Here is a 27,378-nt window from a genome sequence, read left to right as displayed (position 1 = left end):
CTTCCTCACCAAAGTAACCTTGTTTCATATTTGGAATGAATATACTACGCTATCCCCTTCAGTCCATAAACATGACCCTGAAGGAACAAATATCCTGAGGGCTATGATGGGATTTACAAACTCCCCATAGACAAAAGCATTCTCCTCCTTTCTTAAGTCAACTAGGGAAGAACAGTGCCCACATCAAAGATCTGTGATTAGAGAGTAAATGCATGCTTTGATCCTACTTCCATCTTCATTTTAATGGATCTCATAAAAAATATATAATACTCAGCCTAACAAGCCAAACACTCCAAAGGCATCTACTGAGCGGAAGTAAGTAATAATACAAAAAGAAAAACCACAAACTGAACCTCTATGTAGCTGGACTGTACATAAATTATTGTAGATTTTCACTACAGAAATCAAAAGAAGTTGGCTATATTCAGTATCAAACAACAGAATTACTCTCTGAATGAAATACAGTTGACCCCTGAACAACACATAAGAATGACATATTTCCACTTCGGTGGGAATTTTTTCGATAGTAAATATTACAGTATGACATGATCTGCAACTAGCTGGATACGCAGATGCAGAACTGAGGACGTGGAGAGCCGACTGTTAAGTTATAAGTACATTTTCTATAGTGAGAAGGGTCAGTATCCCTAATTTCCATGTTCAAGGTTCAACTGTGTATCATATGCCTGTAAAGCACTTTGGGATAAAGCATGTTAATATCACCAATTCACAAGCACGTTTTTACTTGGTTGGTTATTGCATCAAGTTCAATAATACAGCCAGGTCGAGCAGTTGACTGTTGGCTCACAATATTAAACACTTCTCCAATAAGTTTCTGTAAAAAAAAAAAAAAAAGAAAAGGTTCATAGTCAATAATATATGAATCTACTGTCAATATGACAGCATCTTGGATATTTAAGGCTCTTCTAAATATTCACTGATTTACAATGGCAATTCACAAATTCAAAGAAATATTTAAACTTTTTATATTCACTCTCATTTTTAAAATTAACTAAGCAGAAAAACCTATAGTGACATAGTGAAAGTGAAAGTGAAGGTCAATCAGTCGTGTCTGACTCTTTGTGATCCCAAGGACTATGCGGTGCATGGAATTCTCCAGGCCAGAATACTGGAGTGGATAGCCTTTCCCTTCTCCAGGGGATCTTCCCAAGCCAGGGATCAAATCCAGGCCTCCCACATTGCAGGCAGATTCTTTACCAGCTGAGCCACAAGAGAAGCCCAAGCAGTATACTATTTCAAGACATCTAGTTCAATCTTCATTTAGCAACCTTAATGCTCCAACACAGACCTGGCTGAGGACATGGCCCTATGCCTATGTGGATGGCTGCAGACCTACAATGCTATTTAAATGTACAATCTTGCTAGGGTTTGTACTTGCCCTCAATGATGGGGCAAAGGTTGAGAAGTGTGACTCTGTGGCTTGGGATGGAGATGTGTAAACAGAGGAAGCCTAACTCTGGATCTCCAAACCATAAAATCTTTCTGCTAATAAATAAATAAGTAAATAAAAGGCAGTCTTCCTTCTCTCTCCTTCCAAGCAGCCCTCTCTTGCATAGACACCTTTCAGTAACTTCACCTGAAGCAATTACTTCTCATGGAGATGCCCATTCTCCTCAGTACTACCTCCACTCTTACTGCCTTCAGGTCACTCAGAGTAGTAAGATCCCAGCTTAGTCCGGGGTGTAAGTACAAGGTTAGCTATGGGAAAGTAGAAATATACACTGGAGTTGTAGGATCTTTCCAATTTATATCAGCAGAATTCCAGAGGGCATGCATGGGAACAGATTCTAGGGTTATTAGATAAAGACAAAATGAGCGCTTGGGTAGGGATGAATTTATTGTTATGGGTACATTCACCCAAGGTTCAGGATTTTAAATGTTAGTTCAAACACCTGAAAGTGTTGCCAACAGTCTGCTGGGTTTGTCCATTTGAAACCTGGACTCAACTGTGACCTACAATTAGTGAGGTTAGAATACCGGAATTTCTCTAACACACCATGAATCTTTGCTCCTTAAAAGTGTGGTCACTGGAGCAGCAGCTTTTTACAAATGCAGTCTCTTAGACTCCAAAGCTAATACATCTGTATTTTAATAAGCTCTCCAGATGATTCATGGGCATGCTGAAGTTTAAGAAGTATTGTTGCAGATCAATGGTTCTCAGCCTTGAACTATGGTTCAACTATGAACAATGGTTCTCAGCACACTGAACTAATAATCTCTAGTGCTTAGGTTCCACTTGTAGATACTGACTTATTGGTTGTTGGGTACAATCTGATCATCAGGCATTTTACAAGCTCTTCAGCTGCATCCAAAATACAACCACGGTTGAGATCCCCTTGCAGGAATATCTATCTGCCAGCACTATAACTAACAAACATACTGAATGCCTTGTTCAACACTACAGGATCCCACTCAATGTCACCTTCAATTTTAAGGGGGCGTCAAAAGCTCAAAAATCAAGATAAATAAACTCTTAATGCAATATTTTTTAATAAAAATTAATACAATAAATAATAATGAAGAAAAAGTAGCAAATGTTTTAATACAGGATCCAACAGTGTCTTGATGAGCCATACTAGAGCCTAAGACAAAAGTAAAACTGCGAGGGAAGGAGCTAAGATGGTGGAGGAATAGGACGGGGAGACCACTTTCTCCCCTACAAATTCATCTAAAGAACATCTGAACGCTGAACAAAGGTCACAAAACAACTTCTGACCGCTAGCAGAAGACATCAGGTGCCCAGAAATGCAGCCCATCATCTTCGAAAGGAGGTAAGACAAAATATAAAAGATAAAAAGAGAGACAAAAGAGCTAGGGACAGAGACCCGTCCCGGGAGTCCTAACAGAGGAAGTTACCAAACACCAGGAAACCCTCTCACTGGAGGGTCTGGGGGAAGTTTTCGAATCTCGGGAGGGCAACCTAACTGGGAGGAAAAATAAATAAAACCCACAGATTACATGCCTAAAAGCAACTCCCATCAGAAAAGTACCCCAGACGCCCGCATCCGCCACCAGCAAGTGGGGCAGAACGGAGAGGAGCTGGCGGCATTGCTTAGGGTAAGGACCAGGCCCGAATGCCCTGAGGGCAATCGGAGGGAGCTAACATGAGATAGCAACTTAAACTGTGGGATAGCAAGAGAGAGAGAGAAAATTAACCGGCCCCAACACACTGCGGCCCGTTCGCAGAACAAAGGAAGAACTGAGCGATCCTAGAGAAGAGTTAGCCGGCGGCGGACCGGCCCATCCCCCGCCGGAGGCAGGAGGCAGGGGGGAGGGGAAAGGGGCGAACTCAGCCCCAGAGACGGCATCTCCTACCAAACTGCAAACAGGCTCCCAGTTTCTAACCAAAGACTTCCTAAGATATTCTGGATGGTCGACATCCACCAGGAGGGTCACGGCTAGAGGCCAGCTCCCGAGAACAGACACAAGACGCACCGGACCGGCGTGCGCGGAAACTGAGGCTGGGACCGCGGAGGGGATATGGCGCACCACACCCAGGGAGACAGCGCCCATCAAGCTCCTGGCTGCCTGAGCTGCTCAGGCCGGGGAAGGCACAAAACGCAGGCCCAACAGAGTCTGTGCTTTTGTGGAGAACCTAAAAACTGAAACCGCGCGCAACGCAGGGCCTGCTCCCTACAGAGCAGCCTGGAGCCTGAGCAGTGTAGATGGGGAAAGCACACACCCGTGAGCGGGGCAAACCCAGTGTGGCCGGAACACTGCGAGTGCTCCCCACACAGGCCAGTGACATTTGTCTGCAGCGCCCTCCCTCCCCGCAGCACGACTGAACAAGCGAACCTGAACAAGAGACCACCTCCACCCGCCTGTGTCAGGGTAGAAATTAGACACTGAAGAAACCTGCAAGCAGAAGCCAAATGAACAAAGGGAACCACTTCAGAACTGAGCGGGGCAACAGATTAAAATCCCGGTAGGTAACACCGACTACACCAGAAGGGGGCTACAGATATCGAGAAGTGTAAGCTGGAACAAGGAGCTATTTGAAACTGAACCAAACCCACACTGCCCGCAACAGCTCCAGAGAAATTCCTAGATGTATTTTTCCTTTTTCTGGTTTGTTTTTTTTTAATTAAAAAATTTTTTTTTCTTTTCTTTTTCTTCTTTATTTTCTTTTAAAATTCCCTATTACTCCTCTATTACTCAACTTTCACTTTCACATATTTTTACTATTTTTTTCTTTAAAAAAATTTTTATTTTTTTCTCTTATTTTCTTTTAAAGTCCTCTATTACTCCTCTTACTCCTTAATTTTCATTTTCATTTCACTATAACCTTGCAAAAAAAAAAGAAACAGGCCCTATTCTTAAACCAAACTTCATATGTATTTCTTAATTATTTTGTTTTTGTTTTTAATATTGTATTTTTAAGAATCTAACCTCTACTCTAGATTTTTAACCTTTGTTTTTCAGTATTTGATATCAATTTTGGACATTTAACAATCCAATATTCAGTACCCATTTATACTCAGGAGTGTGTTGATTACTCTCTCCCACTTTTGACTCTCAGTTTTCTCCCTCAGATCACCTCTATTTCCTCCCTCCCCCTTCTCTTCCCAATCCAATTCTGTGAATCTCTGTGGGTGTCTGGGCTATGGAGAACACTTAGGGAACAGAGTACCACGTAGATCTGTCTCTCTCCTCGAGTCCCCCTTTTTCTCCTCCTGCTCATCTCTATCTCCCTCTCCTCTTCTTCATGTAACTCTGTGAACCTCTCTGGGTGTCCCTCACTGTGGAGAATCTTTCCACCATTAACCCAGAAGTTTTATTATCAGTGCTGTATAGTTGGAGAAGTCTTGAGGCTACTGGAAGAATAAGACTAAAATCCAGAGGCAGGAAATTTAAGCCCAAAACCTGAGAACACCAGAGAACTCCTGACTACAGGGAACATTAGGTAATAAGAGATCATCCAAAAGCCTCCATACCTACACTGAAACCAACCACCACCCAAGAGCCAGTAAGTTCCAGAACAAGACATATCACGCAAATTCTCTAGCAACACAGGAACATAGCCCTGAGCGTCAACACACAGGCTGCCCAAAGTCACACCTAACACACATAGACCCATCTCAAAACTCACTACTGGACACTCCATTGCACTCCAGAGAGAAGAAATCCAGCTCCATGCACCAGAACACTGACACAAGCTTCCCTAACCAGGAAACCTTGACAAGCCAATTGTCTAACCCCACCCACTGGGTGAAACCTCCACAATAAAAAGGAACCACAGACCACCAGAATACAGAAAGCCCACTCCAGACACAGCAATCTAAACAAGATAAAAAGGCAGAGAAACACCCAACAGGTAAAGGAAAATGAAAAATGCCCACCAAGTCAAACAAAAGAGGAGGAGATAGGGAATCTACCTGAAAAAGAATTTAGAATAATGATAATAAAACTGATCCAAAATCTTGAAAACAAAATGGAGTTACAGATAAATAGCCTGGAGACAAAGATTGAGAAGATGCAAGAAATGTTTAATAAGGACCTAGAAGAAATAAAAAAGAGTCAATTAAAAATGAATAATGCAATAAATGACATAAAAAACACTCTGGAGGGAACCAACAGTAGAATAATGGAGAAAGAAGATAGGATAAGTGAGGTAGAAGATAAAATGGTGGAAATGCATGAAGCATAGAGGAAAAAAGAAAAAAGAATCAAATAAGGACAACCTCAGGGACCCTCTGGGACAATGTGAAATGCCCCAACATTCGAATCATAGGAGTCCTAGAAGAAGACGACAAAAAGAAAGGCCATGAGAAAATATTCGAGGAGATAATAGCTGAAAACTTCCCTAAAATGGGGAAGGAAATAGTTACACAGGTCCAAGAAACCCAGAGAGTCCCAAACAGGATAAACCCAAGGTGAAACACCCCAAGACACATATTAATCAAATTAACAAAGATCAAACACAAAGAACAAATATTAAAAGCAGCAAGGGAGAAACAACAAATAACACACAAAGGGATTCCCATAAGGATAACAGCTGATATATCAACAGAAACCCTTCAGGCCAGAAGGGAATGACAGGACATACTTAAAGTAATGAAAGAGAATAACCTACAACCTAGATTACTGTACCCAGCAAGGATCTCATTCAGATATGAAGTAGAAATCAAAATCTTCACAAACAAGCAAAAGCTGAGAGAATTCAGCACCACCAAACCAGCTCTTCAACAAAGGCTAAAGGATCTTCTCTAGACAGGAAACACAGAAAGGCTGTATAAACGCAAACCCAAAACAACAAAGTAAATGGCAACGGGACCATACCTATCAATAATTACCTTAAATGTAAATGGGTTGAATGCCCCAACCAAAAGACAAAGACTGGCTGAATGGATACAAAAGCAAGACCCCTATATATGCTGTCTACAAGAGACCCACCTCAAAACAAGGGACACATACAGACTGAAAGTGAAGGGCTGGAAAAAAATATTTCACGCAAATGGAGACCAAAAGAAAGCAGGAGTCGCAATATTCATATCAGATAAAATAGACTTTCAAATAAAGGCTGTGAAAAGAGACAAAGAAGGACACTACATAATGATCAAAGGATCAATCCAAGAAGAAGATATAACAATTATAAATATATCTGCACCCAACATAGGAGCACCGCAGTATGTAAGGCAAATGCTAATGAGTATGAAAGGGGAAATTAACAGTAACACAGTAATAGTGGGAGACTTTAGTACCGCACTCACAACTATGGACAGATCAACTAAACAGAAAATTAACAAGGAAACACAAACGTTAAATGACACAATGGACCAGCTAGACCTAATTGATATCTATAGGACATTTCACCCCAAAACAATCAATTTCACCTTTTTCTCAAGTGCACATGGAACCTTCTCCAGAATAGATCACATCCTGGGCCATAAATCTAGCCTTGGTAAATTAAAAAGAAATTGAAATCATTCCAGTCATCTTTTCTGACCACAGTGCAGTAAGATTAGATCTCAATTACAGGAAAAAAATTATTAAAAATTCAAACATATGGAGGCTAAACAACACGCTTCTGAATAACCAACAAATCATAGAAGAAATCAAAAAAGAAATCAAAATATGCATAGAAATGAATGAAAATGAAAACACAACAACCCAAAACCTATGGGACACTGTAAAAGCAGTGCTAAGGGGACGGTTCATAGCATTACAGGCTTACCTCAAGAAACAAGAAAAAAGTCAAATAAATAACCTAACTCTACACCTAAAGCAACTAGAGAAGGAAGAAATGAAGAACCCCAGGGTTAGGAGAAGGAAAGAAATCTTAAAAATTAGGGCAGAAATAAATGCAAAAGAAACTAAAGAGACCATAGCAAAAATCAACAAAGCTAAAAGCTGGTTTTTTGAAAATATAAACAAAATTGACAAACCGTTAGCAAGACCTATTAAGAAACAAAGGGAGAAGAACCAAATTAACAAAATTAGAAATGAAAATGGAGAGATCACAACAGACAACACTGAAATATAAAGGATCATTAAGAGACTACTACCAGCAGCTCTATGCCAATAAATTGGACAACTTGGAAGAAATGGACAAGTTCTTAGAAAAGTATAACTTTCCAAAACTGAACCAGGAAGAAATAGAAGATCTTAACAGAGCCATCACAAGCAAGGAAATCGAAACTGTAATCAGAAATCTTCCAGCAAACAAAAGCCCAGGACCAGATGGCTTCACAGCTGAATTCTACCAAAAATTTAGAGAAGAGCTAACACCTATCTTACTCAAACTCTTCCAGAAAATTGCAGAAGGTAAACTTCCAAACTCATGCTATGAGGCCACCATCACGCTAATTCCAAAACCAGACAAAGATGCCACAAAAAAAGAAAACTACAGGCCAATATCACTGATGATAGATGCAAAAATCCTTAACAAAATTCTAGCAAACAGAATCCAACAACATATTAAAAAAATCATACATCATGACCAAGTGGGCTTTATCCCAGGAATGCAAGGATTCTTTAATATCCACAAATCAATCAATGTAATATACCACACTAACAAACTGAAAGATAAAAACCATATGATTATCTCAATAGATGCAGAAAAAGCCTTTGACAAAATTCAATATCCATTTATGATTAAAACTCTCCAGAAAGAAGGAATAGAAGGAACATAACCTCAACACAATAAAAGCTATATATGACAAACCCACAGCAAGCATTACCCTCAATGGTGAAAAATTGAAAGCATTTCCCCTAAAATCAGGAATAAGACAAGGGTGCCCACTCTCACCACTACTATTCAACATAGTCTTGGAAGTTTTGGCCACAGCAATCAGAGCAGAAAAAGAAATAAAAGGAATCCAGACAGTAAAAGAAGAAGTGAAACTCTCACTATTTGCAGAAGACATGATCCTCTACACAGGAAAGCCTAAAGACTCTACCAAAAATTACTAGAGCTAATCAATGAATATAGTAAAGTTGCAGGACATAAAATTAACACACAGAAATCCCTTTCATTCCTATACACTAACAATGAGAAAACAGAAAGAGAAATTAAGGAAACTATACCATTCACCATTGCAACAAAAAGAATAAAATACTTAGAGGAGTATATCTACCTAAAGAAACGAAAGACCTATACATAGAAAACTATAAAACACTGATGAAAGAAATCAAAGAGGACACAAACAGATGGAGAAATATACCATGTTCAAGGATTGGAAGAATCAATACTGTCAAAATGACTATACTACCCAAAGCAATCTATAGATTCAATGCAATCCCTATCAAGCTACCAATGGTATTTTTCACAGAACTAGAACAAATAATGTCACAATTTGTATGGAAATACAAAAAACCTCAAATAGCCAAAGCAATCTTGAGAAAGAAGAATGGAACTGGAGGAATCAACCTTCCTGACTTCAGGCTGTACTACAAAGCCACAGTTATCAAGACAGTATGGTACTGGCACAAAGACAGAAATATAGATCAATGGAACAGAATAGAAAGTCCAGAGGTAAATCCACATACCTATGGACGCCTTATCTTTGACAAAGGAGGCAAGGAGATACAATGGAAAAAAGACAATCTCTTTAACAAGTGGTGCTGGGAAAACTAGTCAACCACTTGTAAAAGAATGAAACTAGAACACTTTCTAACACCATACACAAAAATAAACTCAAAATGGATTAAAGATCTAAATGTAACACCAGAAACTATAAAACTCCTAGAGGAGAACATAGGCAAAACGCTCTCCGACATAAATCACAGCAGGATCCTCTATGACCCACCTCCCAGAATATTGGAAATAAAAGCAAAAATAAACAAATGGTACCTAATGAAACTTAAAAGCTTCTGCACAACAAAGGAAACTAGAAGCAAGGTGAAAAGACAGCCCTCAGATTGAGAGAAAATAATAGCAAATGAAGCAACAAAGGATTAATCTCAAAAATATACTAGCAACTCCTAAAGCTCAATTCCAGAAAAATAAATGACCCAATCAAAAAATAGGCCAAAGAACTAAACAGACATTTCTCCAAAGAAGACATACAGATGGCTAACACACACATGAAAAGATGCTCAACATCACTCATTATCAGAGAAATGCAAATCAAAACCTCAATGAGGTACCATTACACGCCAGTCAGGATGGCTGCTATCCAAAAGTCTACAAGCAGTAAATGCTGGAGAGGGTGTGGAGAAAAGGGAACCCTCTTACACTGTTGGTGGGAATGCAAACTAGTACAGCCGCTATGGAGAACAGTGTGGAGATTTCTTAAAAAACTGGAAATAGAACTGCCATATGACCCAGCAATACCACTTCTGGGCACACACACCAAGGAAACCAGATCTGAAACAGACACATGCACCCCAATGTTCATCGCAGCACTGTTTATAATAGCCAGGACATGGAAGCAACCTAGACGCCCATCAGCAGACGAATGGATAAGGAAGCTGTGGTACATACACACCATGGAATAGTACTCAGCCATTAAAAAGAATTCATTTGAATCAGTTCTAATGAGATGGATGAAACTGGAGCCCATTATACAGAGTGAAGTAAGCCAGAAAGATAAAGACCAATACAATATACTAACACATATATATGGAATTTAGAAAGATGGTAACGATAACCCTATATGCAAAACACAAAAAGAGACACAGATGTACAGAACAGACTTTTGGACTCTGTGGGAGAAGGCGAGGGTAGGATGTTCTGAGAGAACAGCATTGAAATATGTATATTATCAAGGGTGAAACAGATCACCAGCCCAGGTTGGATGCATGAGACAAGTGCTCGGGGCTGGTGCACTGGGAAGACCCAGAGGGATGGGGTGGGGAGGGAGGTGGGAGGAGGGATCGGGATGGGGAATACATGTAAATCCATGCTGATTCATGTCAATGTATGGCAAAAACCACCACAATATTGTAAAAAAAATAAACAAATAAATAAATAAGTAAAACTGCACACTTTTTTTAAGGTTATTTTTTTTCAGATTAAAGTGGTTGAAAAACATTAAAAAATGAAAGGTAGTATATTGAAACTCACAAAATCATTTTAAATTTATTTTTAGCAAAAATAATTTAACTTCAGCTTACCAAAACTTCTTTTTGCAGGGCAACACTGTGACTGGACTTTTTTTTTTAAGTTCCCAAGTCCACTTCTAAGTATGGATAAGACTGCACTAAGCAAAATTTGTGAATTGGTTCTAGAAAATCCAAATACAATGCTGACTTTATATTACAAATTACTGACACTGCATGTCACTTAAAACTATTTCAGATGAAATTTCTATAAGACTTAAATTATCAAAATATTTAAAAACCAAGTCAGTGGCTGGTTTTTGTAAACAAGATTATCCACATAACATTATTTTTCTCCAGTGAGCAATTCTAAATCTAAAGCATTTCAGTGAGTTTTTCATATATTCATTTTGAACATGAAATTAGTGTGCTATGGTAGTCAGAATAATAGCCCCAAAAGATGTCTACATCCTAATCCCTAGCACTTATAAATATGTTACTTTACATGGCAAAAAAAAAAAAAATGGACATATGTGATTAAAGATCTTGATATGAAGAGGTTATCTTGGATTATGTCCAATACAATCTTTATAAAAAGAGAGGAAATATGGTCTGATTTGGAGAAAAAGATATGACAAGAGGAGCAGACACCAGAAAGAGAAAAGGATTTACAAATATTATGTACTATGTTGCTATCTTCAAAAGGCAAGATGGGGAAGAAAGACAAGAAATGCAGGTAGCCTGTGAAGCTGGAAAAGGTTTAAAAAAAAAAGACTCTCCTCTAGTGTCTCCAGAGAGACTATGGCTTGGCTAATACCTTGGTTTTGGAGCCTCTGACCTCAAAGATATAATAAAAGTGTTGTTTTAAGTCATGATGTTTGTGCAATTTTGTTACATCAGCAGTAGGAAACTAATACAGATATCCACAAACAAGTTTTATGACATGTACTTTTTCTAATAATAATATCACATCTGATAATTCACATATTTCCAATTTTTTCCCATTCATTTCAGATTCATTTCACACATCTTGCTAAAATTTTATACCCACAAAACCCACTTTGTACTTTCCAAGTTTGTCCCTCTTACTCGTCTTAAGTCACAGCTCTCAACTGATAAGACAGATTTATAAACAGAAAATTTCAAGTAGAGAAAATTAGATAAGTACATTTTTTCATAACATTGGAATGTGTTCTTTTGGTTTTTTGTTTTTTAATTTTGCCTGTGAGGGCTCTTTGTTGCAACACTCAGAGGTTCCTCTTGTTGCGGAGCATGGCCTCTAGAGTGTGGGGTTTTGGTAGCTGTGGCACACCAGCTTAGTTGCCCTGGGGCATGTGGGATCTTCCTGGACCAGGGATCAAACCCATGTCTCCTGAATTGGCAGGTGGATTCTTAACCACTGGACCACCAGGGAAGTCCTGTCTCTGGGGTCTTCTGTTCAAGAATTCAGCTTATGAAAGTAGAAAGGGTGAAAATTTTTCTACAATGAATAAATACTGCATTTTAACTTTAAAAAAAATGAAAATGGAAGGTTTAAGAAAAAAGTACATTTGTAACTATACTGGAGTAGAAGACCAAGATAAATTTTAAAATTCCAAGAACGTATTCAACTGCTCTAAATGAAATTTCTATTTTCCTAGAAAAATAATGCCCAGGTTATTGATACATTTTGCCAATGAGAAGAATGAACCATAGAGTATATTCTCTGAGAAATTATGGGGATCAGCACAGCCAAAAGACAAAAAGCAGACAAATGTTATAATTTTCAAAAAGGAAAAGAGCATACTTCTGTAAGCTGCAATAAAGAGCCTGATGTCTATTTAGTACATTTTAGTCATCAAAAGACATCAGGGTACACACAATCTACTATACATTAAAACAATCTCATACAAATCTGACTTCCTTTTTTGACTACAAGAGATTTGGCAGACAGGGTGTATTTTATTTGCATGACAAGCTGACTCATGCAAATATTTGGGATAAGCTGAAGAAATATTCTAGATAATAAAAAAATGGAGAAAGATTTCAAACGTATACTGCTAGGTCCTTTCTTCAGTCCAGTACATTTAACATTTCTGTAACTGACTTAGGTGAAAACAAAGAACAACATTCATCAAACAGGCTGATGATGTAAGTCATACAGAAGTAACACAAATAACAATATCTGGATTCAAAGAGATACTAAACACCAGTACTACTGAGTGAAATGTAATAGGGAAGTAAGTCTATATTTGGGTCCCAAATTCAAATGCACAAATATAAGATGGCTTGCTAGCAAAAAAAAAAAAAAAAAAAAGACTCTAATATTTAATTGAAAGCTCAATATGAATTAATTACATACAAAGAATGTGGCATGACTGACAAGACATAATCTACTGAAAGAGGGCATAATACTGCTATATTCTAGATATCCTACAATTCCCAGTGTATAAACAAAGCAAAAGTTGCTCAGAACAGTAACCAGGCTCAAATATAAAAGCAGTTAGATAAATTTATGGGCAGAGGAGCAGCAGGTCTGGCCTGAGGGAAAAAATTGGGGGATTACAAGATAAGTGTCTGAGGTGATCTCTCGTGTAAGAAATGTTGTTTAGTCACTCAGTCATGTCCGACTCTTTTGAGACCCCTATGTACTGCAGCCTGCCAGGCTCCTCTGTCCATGGGATTTCCCAGGCAGGAATACTGGAGTGGGTTGCCATTTCCTTCTCCAGGGGATCTTCTCGATCAAGGGACTGACCCCATGTCTCCTGCATTGGCAGGCGGATTCTTTACCACTGAGCCACCTGAGAAGTCCATAAGAAACATTAGACTTATTCTAAATGAAACTACAGCTAAGAAGTAGAATTTAAGGATTACAAATTTAATTTCAATATATCTGTGATGGTAATTCAAAGACTGAATGTGCTGCATTTAGAGTGGAGTTTCCCTCCTCAGAAGTCAGAAGACAAGCTGGCAGGAATATGGTAGAGAGAAACAAAGCATCAGACAGCTAGTTAGACTAAGGGAACTTCAAATCTTCCACCTACTTTCCTAGACTTTCTCTATGTCAACCTTGTGACTCCAATCCAATTATCACTGTTTTTGGAATAAAGCTTATTTAGACATGTACCTCCCTGTAACCACTTTCAGGCCATCCTCTCACTCAACAGAGACTAAGGATCTATCTTTCTAAATCTTATCCATTTATCAAAAATGAACTCGAATACTGTCCTTAATAAAAACTTCTATGGCTACCCTAATCTGATCTCTCTCGCCTCTGAATTATGAAATACAGTTTGCCAACTGATTATATATATCACCTTTAGACACCTCTTCTGTCTTAAACTGTTATTTAAACTTTTATTAATAATTTCTCTCCTCAACTATATTTAAATCTCCTTAAAGCCAGACACTGTATTCCCTATACATCTAGGGACACATGACAGGCATTCAAAAAGAGTCACTGATTTTCAATATTGGGAACATTTTTATTACTACAGTTATTTTATAAAAAGCCATGTTTTCATAGCTAAATGGAAAATTCACCATTGAAATCTGAGTATTAACTAACATGCATGACTTCCAGCTGAAATACAGAACGAGTGGAATGAGACACTGCCACCCACTGATAACATATTCAAACCACAGGACTTTTTTAAAAATAATGACTCAAGCTAAGAAAAGTTCAAATTTTCCCAACCTAAACATAGAGCTTGGTGAAGCTCCCTTAAAACCTTTCTTGAACAAAGAAAAATTAAAGGAACCAAATGAGAGAGTGAAAAATGTCAAGAAAAAAAGGTATTTTAGGAAAAAAATTCATATTTCTTTCTTTAAATGTAAAATTGATATGTGATGTATAAACTGTAATTTTTTTTCTAGACCACAGGGATCCTAGTTCCTCGACCAGAGATTAAATCTGGGGCACAGCAGTGAAGCCATCATTAAATGGTAATTTTGACTCATGCACCTTGAAACACAAATTAAGGAAAAACAAACTGGTTACAGAGAGCCCAGAACAGATGCTTACTCCCTGAACACCTACTAACAAATGAAAGTCCTAGACAAGAGAGAATGGCTTCTTAGCTTAGATATATTAATAAAGATTAGGAAATACTTACTGAAGATTCTGGATCTGACAGTTCATCCAATAATTTCCTTGCATCTACTACAGCTTGGTAGAGTCTCAGATTTTTGCCATCAGAAGCAACAAAGCAAGCACTAGCAGAATTGCAATATGTGCCTGAGAAAGTAAACACTCTGCATTATAATATATATTTTTATTACTGACTAAAGTACAGAAAAAAAATTCCATACTTCTCTTTTTAGGTATAACCATGGTCCAGAATCACAATAAAATGTATACAATTAATAAATATAAAATTATCAACAAAAAATTCAATAGAAAATAGGTTATGAGAGAAAAAATTAAAAACAAACTTTTAGAAACTCTAAAGTCAGATACCTACTTTTGAATACTTATTAAAAGCCCCTAATAAGTACAAATTACTTTGTATATAAATAACAGTTTTAAAGCTTTTATTAATTTTACTATTAAAATGAACACTTACCAAGACAGTAACTGGGAATAAGAGTTGGAAGCCAAGCAACATTAGAGAAGGCTGAAGTATGTAAAGAGTTAATTCGTGCCAACTCTGATACTCCTCCAGTGTATGACAAGGGTCCTATTGGGTCCACACGCCACAGAATAAGTTCACTATAGATGGCATTCGGGTCATGAAATGTACGCGTTGCTGCATTTCTGAGAGGTTGTTTCAAGGAACCCTTTATGTGTCTTACAGGATCTATCAATCTACTTAATTTACTGTCTGAGTCCCACTGAAAATCTGATTCAGGAGTCAACAGAGCATTGTGATGAGATGATGTCAATAATAATGGTAAAACTGAATGACATGCCAGGTCATTGAGGTGAAATCGATGACCACAATACCTAAATTTGTGGGATACAGTTAGAACAGTGGTAAAGGCAGACTTCTCAGCAAACGTGACTGCCCATTGATTGAGAGAGCCATCTATGTGTTTAGAGACCATCATCACTGTGGGAGTTACAATGTTCATATTTGTACTGTGTGATCCAGAGTGCATCAGTGATCCACGAGGACTGCATTCAGCCAGCATGTCTTGGTGTAAGGGGGTGTGGTGAGAATCTTTCACAGCATTTATACAGGCGTACATCATGATATTTTTACTAAGAGAGCTTGCATCACCAGATGGAAATGCAACAGGAATCCGAGAAGAAAAAGAAACCTGAAAAAGACAATTATTATGACTCAGTGTAAGTAGTTTGCCTCCTCTCAAAGTCTTCCAAAAATACTTTAATTTTCAAAATGTCAAACCTCAGCTTCCTAGCAAAAAATATCATTTTCAACTTCATTATGTTCTAATCCTTTTCCTCTATATAGTATATCATCTCTATTCATAGCCTATGAGAAGAGTGAAGAAATAGTTGCAGGTGTCTTGCCTGTACATCTAAATGACTACAACTACAAATCTAAATAAATATTGTTCAGAAAGGTAACAGATAAAGATAGCTAGATTTAATGAATAAAACTGGAGAAGTGGGGGGACTCATCCCGAGTAACATTTTTAGGATAGTTTCTTGAGTGCTAAGTCATTTTAGTCGTTTCCGACTCTTTGCAACCCTATGGACTGCAGCCCTCCAGGCTCCTCTGTCCATGGGATTCTCCAGTCAAGAATACTGGAGTGGGTTGCCATCCCTTCCTCCAGGGGATCTTCCCACCCAGTGACTGAACCCACGTTTCTTATGTCTCCTGCATTGGCTACCTGGGAAGCCCCCTAGGGTAGTTTCTTAAGTTTATTAAAAATACTGTTAATTCCTAGGGAAAAAAACCTAATATACACATATTCAGACATTCACTATTGCATTTCATAGTTAAATTAACTTTACTTGAATTAATCAAGTTTGTAAAATTGGCTATTATTGATCCCCTTTGGGAGCAAGTTATTCTCTTCTTAGCTGCTTATCAAAAATAAAATGGTTAAGTATTTCTGAAAAACTGCTAAACCTGAATGGCATCTGTTTCACTTTTTTAAGAAATGTAAAACATGTATATTATCTAGGGTGAAACAGATCACCAGCCCAGGTTGGGTGCCTGAGACAAGTGCTCGGGCCTGGTGCACTGGGAAGACCCAGAGGGATCGGGTGGAGAGGGAGGTGGGAGGGGGGACCGGGATGGGGAATACATGTAAATCCATGGCTAATTCATTTCAATGTATGACAAAAACTACTGTAATGATGTAAAGTAATTAGCCTCCAACTAATAAAAATAAATGGAAAAAAAAATGTAAAAACTGCTTCATCAGTAAAATATACCTGGACTTGTCTAAATATTCCAGGATTATATTCATCCAAATACTTTACATGCCACACTAGGAAGGTACCGTCTACTGGGTGTATGGTAAAAAGCATGTCAGGATTCTTATTCCATTCAGCTAGCAGCATTTCGATCTTCCGATCAAGCAGGACCGTAGGCAGTGGCATTGACATAATAGGCCATGAATAGGTTCTAGGACTTCCCTCTCTTTCCGCATCTTCATGTTCTGATGATCCTGTACCTGCTTCAGATTCTCTATCTAGGGATAATTCTAAGTCAGAAAATAAATTCATCAGTACATACTAATAATACTATAAAAATTCATTTACATACTCAGTTCAGTCGCTCAGTCATGTACAACTCTTTGCAAACCCATTGACTGTACCCTACCAGGCTCCTCCCTTCATGGAATTTTCCAGGCAAGAGTACTGGAGTGGGTTGCCATTTCCTTCTCCAGTGGATGTTCCCAACCCAGGGATTGAACCCAGGTCTCCCACATTGCAGGCAGAGGCTTTCCCCTCTGAGCCACCAAAGAAGACTATTTACATAACTAGACAATCAATAAACAGCATACTATCTTTAGAGATCATGAATCCCTTTCCCAACTTATGGCCAGGGGAAAAAAAACAAGGAAGGAAATTATTTTCTGGTCTGAACTGAAATTTACTACATTTCTTAGTTTTAGATAAATCAAAATTTCATTCACACTATCACATTTATCTTTATCATTTCTATTATTAGCAAAACCTGTTCCCCACCAACCCCCACCACCAAAAAACATGGCTTGCAAAGTAATACATTACTCAAAGCAATACATTATAAGAAAGCAAAATTAGATGGTAGATGGTCCATATTAGATGGTCAGAAAAGACCTGTGGAATGAATGGAAAAAGTGAAAAGGAAGGAGAGGAGGAAGAGAAGATTACAAACCAAAAGTGGCTTCACAAAAAACTGTCAGCCTGAAAAAAAAGAAAAACCTGAATACAGTATACTCACCATGATCTAGTTTCATATGTAAACCTCTCTCTCTTTCCTCCTGTGAACGTTCCTCATCTTCTTTATCGCCTTCGTCGTTTTCATGATCTACCTGCCTTTCAGAAAGTTTTCTTAATTGCTGCATAAATATTTCAGTAGATGATGTAAAATGAAATTCTTTGTTGTTTAACCAATGAACTACAAAGCCCCCATTTCCATCATCAATGTTAAATACAGTGCCAACCAAGACATTTGGAATATCTGTGGAATCAAAAAAGATAAAATTTCTATATCAATTCTTTACATCTTTTAAAATATTACATGTGCTTAAAAAGACTAATTCCATTACACAAAAAATGTGCTAAACAAAAAGTAAACATAACTCTGGCAAGATCTGAAATTTTAATTAAATTTAATGGTAAATGAATTAATGGCATAGACTTACATGGAATTAATCATTTAAAAGCCAAACACACCAAATGCACAAACTTTTATTGAATCCTGGTTTGGGGACAAGGGAACAGAAAGATATAACAGAAAAGCAACTCTCAAAGACATTTTTGAGATGACTGAAATTTAACTATGACGATTAGAGACCATGGAATTATTTCTAACTTTCTTAGGTACAATAATGATATTGTGACTATGTGAGAGAATTTCCTTATTCTTAGGAGACACTTGCTAGATTATGTAGGGTGATGTGCTATGATGTGTTACTTTGAAAACATTAAGAAAAAATTTCACTCACACACCCCCACATACACATACATATGTGTATATACACAGAGAGAATAAAGCAATTGGGAAAATGTTAACAACTGTTGAATCAAAGTGGGTGAAATTAGTGTTCACTGTACTATTCTTCCAACGTTGTTGACTGTTTTAAACTTTCCTTAAAAGCTGAGGCAAATAATGCTAAGAAAGAATGCAGGAAGGCAAGCAAAGTACCAAGTATAGCAGATTTTCTCCATGTGGGGTAACTGAAATTCATGCTATAGATCAGCTCATGCAAAATAGTATAATTCAAAAAAAACAACAACCTCCTTAATCCCCAATCAAATTATAAAGAATCCACTCAATAAAAAGAAAAAAGACTGTCCTCTGCAAAAGAAGTGAGAACTAAAGATGAAATAAGTAATATATTCTAGAAGTGTTTTATTCATAAATATCAATGTTAAATAAAGCTTCAAAGTGTTCTTTTTTTCCAATTCCTGGGTTATAAGCCTGGTTTTCTAACAGAAATTAAACAAATCAAATAAAATAAGACATGTAAATTAACAATCCTATAAACCAGTACATCCGCTACATACCTATGTACTAGGTAAAAATCCAAATCTCAACCCAAATCTTATCATGGACAAATATTCTGACTGTAAGACATCCTAAAAGATAACTGAGAGATAACTCTCTGAGACATGGTTTTGAAGAGTGATTATTCTAAATTAGTGGCATTTAAAGAGAAATAACAAATGAATTTAAAAAAGAATCTACATGTTAATAGGAACTATAACATTATAATATACTCTTTTTATCAGAAGATACATTTTGAAATATTTAGGTAATGTTGTAAAATATTTAGGGGATGAAGGAAAATGTCAGTGACTACTTTCAAATGACTCAGCCAAAGATAATGGAGAAGGGAGCAAAGGTACACACACACATGAAGAGAGAGAATAAAACCAAACATGGTGAAAGGTTAATGACTGAATTTGGGTAAAGAGCACATGGGTATTCACTATACTATGCTTTCAGCTTTACTCTAAGGTTGAGAGGTTTTCCTTAAAAAAAAAAAAGGTGGAGAAGTCCTACAATATAAAATTATTTGTATTTAACAAACAGTTAGGTCAACCTAAATGTATTTTTTTTACAAACAGTACCTATAAACACATGATGTTAAATATTTGTACAAAATAATTTTTAAAATAATGTGTAGATAAGTTAGGGTGAAGATGGCTAAAATTGGCTAAATGGTGAAAGTTAATAAAAATGCTAGAAGACAAGGACTAATGGCCACAAGAACACATCTAGTACTTAGACTCAAATGATGTAACAGAATGCCTATCCACAAGGAGTGATCCTGTGATCCTATTTCATTTGATTAGAATAGTATATACAGGTAAAAGGCAAAGCTGTCTAACACAGTATCTGCATACTATCACTGATTGTTTTTTGTTTGAAGTTAAGTCTTCATCATGGGCAATAACTCGAGGTAAGGTTCTTTGACAAAGGTTGAAAATCTATAAAAATCTAAAACCACCACCATTTTGAAAACAAATGGTGTTATAAATCTTAGAATACAATTAAGATGTTAGGTCAGAAAAGATAATATATTAAAAAAAATTTAATCAGGCAGCACAGCAAACTTCTATTACTCAATAGAAGTATAATGCAAACCACAAATACAAGGCCAATACATAATTTTTATTTTAGTAGCCACATTATATAAACAGGTAAACTTAATTTTAATAATATATTTTATCTGACCCAATATAGGTAAAATATTATCATTTCAACATGTAATCAATATTAAATAAAATTGTCAATAAGAGATCTTACATTATTTCACTGTTTTCTGAAGTCTTAAAAATCCAGTGTGTATTTTAGAGCATATCTCAGTTTGGACTATCCACATTGCAAGTGCTCAAATAGCTAAATGTGGTTCATGGCCACCATACTGGACAACACACACCTATAACCACTACTATTCAATACAATGGGGGTAAGCATCTAAAGGTCACTTTTTCGCAACTCCATCTGCTGAGTATCATCTTTTATAAATAAATATTTAAAAATAAAATACTCTATCTTCACCCTGAAGCAACAGACTGCCATTTCAATAAAACATAACTATGTTTATTTACTAAATCGTGTCTGACTCTTTTGCAACCCCATGGACTGTGGCCTACCACGCTCCCCTGACCATAGGATTTCCCAGGCAAGAATACTGGAGTGGGTTGTCATTTCCTTCTCCAGGGATCTTCCCAACCCAGAGATTGAACCTGCATCTCCTGCATTGGCAGGTGGACTCTTTAACAATGAACCACCAGGGAAGCCCCGAAACTACATGTGTGCATGCTCAGTCATGTCTGACGCTTTGTGAGTCCATAAGTGTAGCCTGCCAAGGTTCCTCTGTCCATGGAATTTTCCAGGCAAGAATACTGGAGTGACTTGCCATTTTCTCCTCCAAGGGATCTTCCCAACCCAGGGATTGAACCCACATCTCCTGTACTGGCAGGTGGATTCTTTACCCAATGCACCATTTGGGAAGCCCAGATAAATCCCTCCTATTGTACAAATACAGTTCTTCTAGCAATATAATATGAAACTCCTAGGCCTTATCATATGTTTTTCATGCAGAAAGAAAACAATGACCTTAAACAGAAGCTTTAAATATACTCTTGCCAACAATGAACCTGCCTCAAAATACTTCTCAACTACAGGGGAAGAAAAAAGCAAAAATAAAATATAAAGGTCAGAAGAAAATCTATCTTGAATGCAGGATAAGAAAGTGTATGATAGTAAAAACAAGATATGCTGAAATATAAAAGAAACTATACAAAAAGTTATAAAGAAGAGTTGAGAAGTGAGAATAATAGTGAAAATACAGAAGGAAGGATTATCACACTAATTAACCAAGCTGCCACTTCTGTTCATCCCCAGGTTCAAATAAAGCTCTAATTTACTTAGAAACTTTGCTATATTCTAGACAAACTAAGGTGTTCAAAAATACTTATCCAAAATTATTCCCTGAGAATCACAGTCTCAATTTAAGAAATGGAATCTTTTATTTCTATTCTAATTAAAGAATTATTTTAAAAGGAAACATGGAGTATTTATATAAAATTAAAAACAGGTTATAAAAGTAGTCCTACTTTTATATTTATCTTATTTCAGCAGATAGTAAGTAAAACTTTACTATCCTTTACCTGTGGCGGGGTTGATGCTTGCTGCAATGTGAAAATGACACAGGGCATTTGCGTGGTGGGAAATATGTCTTTGAACTTCATGTGTTGCCGTCTCGTCAGGCTTTAATTCAGTGTGAGTGACAAGAACAGAAGATCGCCTTTGTCCTTTTCTTAAATTTTTCAAATGGTGTATTGTCTAAAACAGAAAAATAATTACTAAATCTAAGTCTGGGAAGTCTAACTAATGCTGATCAAAGTACTTTTGATAATCAAGGATCTTACAATTTTTCTTTCTGTAAAACCCATCTTATAGGAAAATTTAACTACAATAGAACAACTCTGAATATATTCTCCATTGGCCTTGCAAATTTTATAGTTCAAGGCAGCAGTTGCTCAAAAACATTTATTATCTACAGAAACTGCTACAAAGATTAGGAGTCCAAAGTCTAGTTTTGTGGGGATATCCCAGTACTGAGGTGAAATTTACAAGTCATATGAGTGTAAAAATAAATTCCAAATCTTCCTACCAGAAAGAATATTCCTCCTCAAAATTCTCACTGTTCTCTAAGCAAGAATATCAGAGTGGGTTGCAGTTTCCTTCTCCAGGGGATCTTCCTGACCCAGGGATTGAACCCTCTCCTGCACTGCAGGCAGATTCTTTACCTTCTAAGCCACCAGGGCAGACCCAAGGACTACACAGCCAGCTAAATAATCACATATAACCTCTATTATAAAAACAAAAAGAGGATACAAAAATACAGAATAACAACAGGAAACCTTAACTTAGTGCAGCCAGGAAGACTTCATGAAAGTGATGACCTGTGGAATTTGCTTAAATTGTGATAAGTATCTATAATAAAAATTCTGTACTGACATACCCCATCATCTGAACTATTCTGATATGGGGCCATGTCAACTCTTGGCACCATCTTTTCTCCACATCATAACTCCACCTCATGGCACTTCCTTTTTGTGTCACATAACCACCCCCAAAACCATGCCTAATAATATTTAATAATATACCATTCTTTTCATTTATTCCTTACATTCAGTTAAATAAAATGTAGCATCCTCTCAGTTATTTCTGTATTAAGGTAAAATATCTGCACCTTCCTTTCAATTCCACAGCTCTTGTCCCTTTTCCTGTGAAAAACAGTATCAGTTCTATGGTGTGTCCTCTGTCTCTGGTCTCCCTGTTTATTTCTTTGATTATACCTATCAAATTATTTTCACTCAATCTTTGACATTTATCATTATTTTAAATTAGATTGCAAGACCAGTTATTTTCTCCTAGAAACAAAAGGTATAATTTAAGTATATATAGAATTATATAGACCTTACAGTTACAAGTTTTGTAGGAAAGGATGTTAGAAAGCAAAACAGCTTGTAAGTAGGTAATCAGGCTTTTTCTATTAAAAACAATTTTAACACTACTATTGAACAACATTTTATTAAAAGAGTGCAAAACTGTCAAATCACTGACTACATATTACATTTTTGCTTTTATTGTATGTGGCAGTAATTAAATTTAACAAATACTTGAAAAGCAATATATTAGGTTACATGCAGGATACAAAAATATCTAAAAGTCCTTAAGCCTCCAAAAGCTTATACATAAAGATAAAATGTTACACAAGTATATATAAATTATTGTAAACACCTAGTAAATAAAGTACTTTCCCCTACTAAATTGCAATCAATACCAAAACATACTACAAAAAAAAATACTATAACTCTGTTCTGACTCCTGCTTTTAATTTCATTTATGATTTAAATGTTGAAAAAAAAATGTATAAATAGTGCCTAACCCCAGATGGTATCAGAGCAGGACTACTTTATATAAAATTTTAAAGGACCACATCCTTAGCCTATCAAACCGCCAAAATACTTCTGCCTGCTGAAAATGCAAAAACCGTTTTCACTATGTAACCATTAAAGTGCTCATGTAAATATGCAATGTATAATTAGTAATGTAGAGAGATGTTTATAACACATTAAGTATAAAAAGCAAGTTATAAAACATTACTACAATCTCAATCTTATAAATAAAGAAAAAAATGCACAAACACACATACTGGAAGAGTTGGATTATAAACTCACATTTTTTTTTCTTTTTTGTAATCTAATTTTAGAATAAGCATAAGTAATATGTTTATCTCATTTTATTCCCTAATCATAACGGGCAAAACAGTTCACACTATATTATAAAACTCTAATTTCTTAGAAAGCACTTTTATAGTTTATTTAAAAATTATAAAAACTATTTCACTTTCAAAATAGTAAACCATGAAAATTATGCAATTATATAAGTTCACTTAATATCTTAACACTTTTATTCTTATTCACAGTCATTTTTAACTTTATTTTTTAATTATAAGTCACTTTTAGTTAGTAAAATTCAATCATCACGAAACAAAAGCAAAATATTTGTTTATTTTTTAAAGGTTACTGTGGTATTTTATTTTTTATCTTTTGGCTATGTCATGCAGCTTGCAAGATCTTATTTCCCTGACCAGGGACTGAACCTGGGCCCTAGTAGAGAAACGGACCTAGACCTAACCACTGGACCACAAGGGAATTCCCCACAAAATATTTTTAATTACAACCAATTTCAAGGACTTTTACATGACACATTATCTTCAAGATTCATTTACTGTTTTATATAATACAGTACCTCAAGAGCATGCTGTATCCTGTCTTTGTGTTTTCCAGCATGAGTAAGGTTGCTGGAAACACTGGAAGTGGTAGTCTCACAAATCTGCTCACCCAAAAGACAGTCTTCTGGAAGTAAGGTTTCTGCCCAGAGCCGGCAGACACCATCATGGCACGAAGTTAATAACACATTACAGACAGAACCTCTAATGATAAAGAGAAATAAACAAAAGTTACTATAAATATCAGTGCCATGAAAAATTAAAGGCTATTCATACTTAGTTCCTCATGCTTAAAGATGACATTAGTACAAAACTAACAGTATGATCTATCTGCAATTATTTTTCCAATAATGATAATGGATTTCTACTATTTCACACTCACCAACACCCATTTATTACCTACTCAGACCTGCAAGGTGGCAGGCTGGACTCAGGATGCAATCTGTTACCATGAAATAAGAATAACCTGTGTCTGACACTCACCTTAATTCATTAAGGTGAATAGCTAAACTAAATGACAGTATAGTATGTGTCCAACTGTTTTAGTAGTTACACTGTGTGGAGAAAAAGTATCAATCAAAGAGCTTGAAATCACACACAGTACTGCTGAACATCATAAAAACTAGGAAGTAGGGGTGAAAAGGAAACAAACGAATTAATGCCAGATTATATACATGTGCTGCTTGAAAACAAGGCTCTGGAGGATTATATCTCCTAAACAAAACAAACAAAACAGCAAAAGGAAACCTACATTTCTGTCATTACAAATTATAGAATGACCATAATAAAATATCATTAATTATAATTAAACTATGTGGTTTATCACAACAGTCGCTTTATCCTTCTTATAATCTAAACAGTTATGAATAGGGAAACAATTGTATTAATAAAACTGTAAGGAGACTATAATTTCAAACTATAAATCAATTTCCATTAAGTTAAGCAAATATTTAACAGTATCAAGCAGCTGAAGTGACTTAATCGCTCATCTTAAAAAAAAAAAGTGTGAAAAATTTTCCTGTTAAAAATATGCTTACACAGAATCTGACTCAGTCAAAGGCAAAGTTTTCTGCAAATGTTTTCCAAAGATGCAAATAACTTAAGCAGATTAAGTTAGAAGAGCCTTTTATTTAGATTCCAAAACTGTATACATTCCCCATGTTATAATTTACTGAGCCCCACACTGAATGTGCTATATTTCCTATCAAGGGCAAATGGTGCTCAGATATATTGAGCAGGTGAAATAACCCTTCCTCAAGAATAAATAGATTTCTAAGCAAGCATTTTTAGAACTTACATATAATACAAGAATCATTTGTTTAGGCTATTTTATAGCTTGCTTAATCTTTCAAATACTTTTTTTTTTAATCTTTCAAATACTTTTAAAAGATGCTGTAACAATGAGGAAAAATTTGATGTTTCTGTTGCTAGCCTTAAGAAAAAGTTGGGACACTATTTACTCTATGTGATTACACGTTCCCAGTATGCGGATTACTAACAGTTTATTACTATGTTTTATTCTTCCTTAATGTGTGCTTTTCTATTACCTGCAAATGTTTGCTTCTAAGAATCTATTGCTGCTGCTAATACTGACAATACTAGCTAATGCTGTCTGGGCACACACAATGTGCAAAGGCCTGTATAAGCATTCACACGCACTCATATATTTTAGTCTCATACAACTCTCTGAGGTAGGTACTACTGCTACCCTCATTTACAAGGGCAAAGAGAGCTTAAGAAATTTAGTCAAAAGCTCACAAAGCTGGTAACAGCAGAATCTGAATTCAGGCAGTTGACATCTAGAACCTATGCTCTTAACTATCACCATATCAATCAAAAGAACTTTTGTTTTCATTATCTTTATAAACATATAAGTGTACAAAATGAAGTTATATGACACACTTGTCTAACCTGGGCATATACTTGCTAGTTTTACGCCATGAAAAACCTGTTACAGCTCTTGGATGTGCCAAATACACAAAGGAAAACTGAGTAGACGCCTGTCTCCTTTTCACTTCATGATGATCCTGAGGTATAATTGAAGACTTCCAACCAGTCATAGGATACCACACTTTCAAAAGACAATCATCCTGTAAAAATATATATGCCAATATAAAATTAATTTGTACACACACAATTCAAAATTTAAGTGATTTGAACAGAAGCTTTAAAAATTAACCTATATATAAAAAATACATATAAAGTTTTTATATATAGTACAGAACTAAATCTAAATCTATTAATAAAATGATCCTTATTACTCTAAATGATACCATTCATGAAGGATAAATGGACCATGTGCTCATTATCAACATTCTCTACACAAAGCTGGTTTTCAAATACAGACTGAAGCCAAACTCCCCCACTTCAATACACCAGGGTCCGCCCTGTAAAGAAAAGACTCAAAAGACTCTGAAACCAGATGATAGCTTGGATAAGAAAGAAGCCGTGTTTCTGGCACTGTTATCCTCTTCTCCTTTCTGAAGAGATCTGAAAGGATGAGACAAACCTTTTTTAAAAAATTGCTTCTTATTCTAAGTCAGGATGCAGCAAACTTTTCCTGTAAAGGGCCAAGTAAGTTTTGTGGGTTTTTTTTTTTTCCTGGTTTTGTGTTGTTTTTTTTTTTTTTTTCTTAAAACCCTTTAAAAATGTAAAATCCATTTTTGGCTCATGGGCCATAGTGTGTTCTTATGATGACAAGGCATTTGGGCAGTTTTTCAGAACCACCTTTATGTCCACTTAAGATATTTACAGGTATACCAATAGGCACAGACAATCATTTTACCTAGTTCTAAGAATTTTGTTAAAAGGCCTAAACAATTTTATCTTATTTAATAGGAACTATCTCTTTCATAGTGCTTCATCCTCAGTGGTGAAAAGTTTATAAAGGAAAATGATAAAATAACATTTATGGAAAAAAAATCTCAATCTCTAAGAAACAATGAAATTATGTGTTTCTGAAAAGTGTAAGTGCAAATATTTTCATAATATTTTCATCTGAGCTGGACAAAC

The 27,378-nt window shown here is 36.2% G+C and overlaps 1 protein-coding gene across 2 annotated transcripts in view; it reads right to left on the bottom strand.

Annotated features, from left to right (window-relative positions):
- Positions 1–27,378, bottom strand: part of DMXL2 (Dmx like 2) — a 169,825-nt gene that overhangs the window by 62,198 nt on the left and 80,249 nt on the right. For both annotated transcript variants that reach the window (XM_020869203.2, XM_020869204.2), the window contains exons 7-14: positions 26,278–26,456; positions 24,387–24,570; positions 21,734–21,908; positions 17,829–18,068; positions 16,832–17,103; positions 15,048–15,744; positions 14,598–14,719; positions 746–835 (exon numbers count right to left, since the gene is read on the bottom strand). In XM_020869203.2, the coding sequence (XP_020724862.2) occupies positions 746–835; positions 14,598–14,719; positions 15,048–15,744; positions 16,832–17,103; positions 17,829–18,068; positions 21,734–21,908; positions 24,387–24,570; positions 26,278–26,456 (1,959 nt within the window). The remainder of the gene's footprint in view (positions 1–745; positions 836–14,597; positions 14,720–15,047; positions 15,745–16,831; positions 17,104–17,828; positions 18,069–21,733; positions 21,909–24,386; positions 24,571–26,277; positions 26,457–27,378) is intronic.

Source organism: Odocoileus virginianus, chromosome 6 (genome assembly GCF_023699985.2).
Source record: "Odocoileus virginianus isolate 20LAN1187 ecotype Illinois chromosome 6, Ovbor_1.2, whole genome shotgun sequence".
Taxonomy (NCBI): domain Eukaryota; kingdom Metazoa; phylum Chordata; class Mammalia; order Artiodactyla; family Cervidae; genus Odocoileus; species Odocoileus virginianus.
Note: the sequence above shows the minus strand (reverse complement) of the source record. Positions and strands in the feature narration are given on the sequence as shown.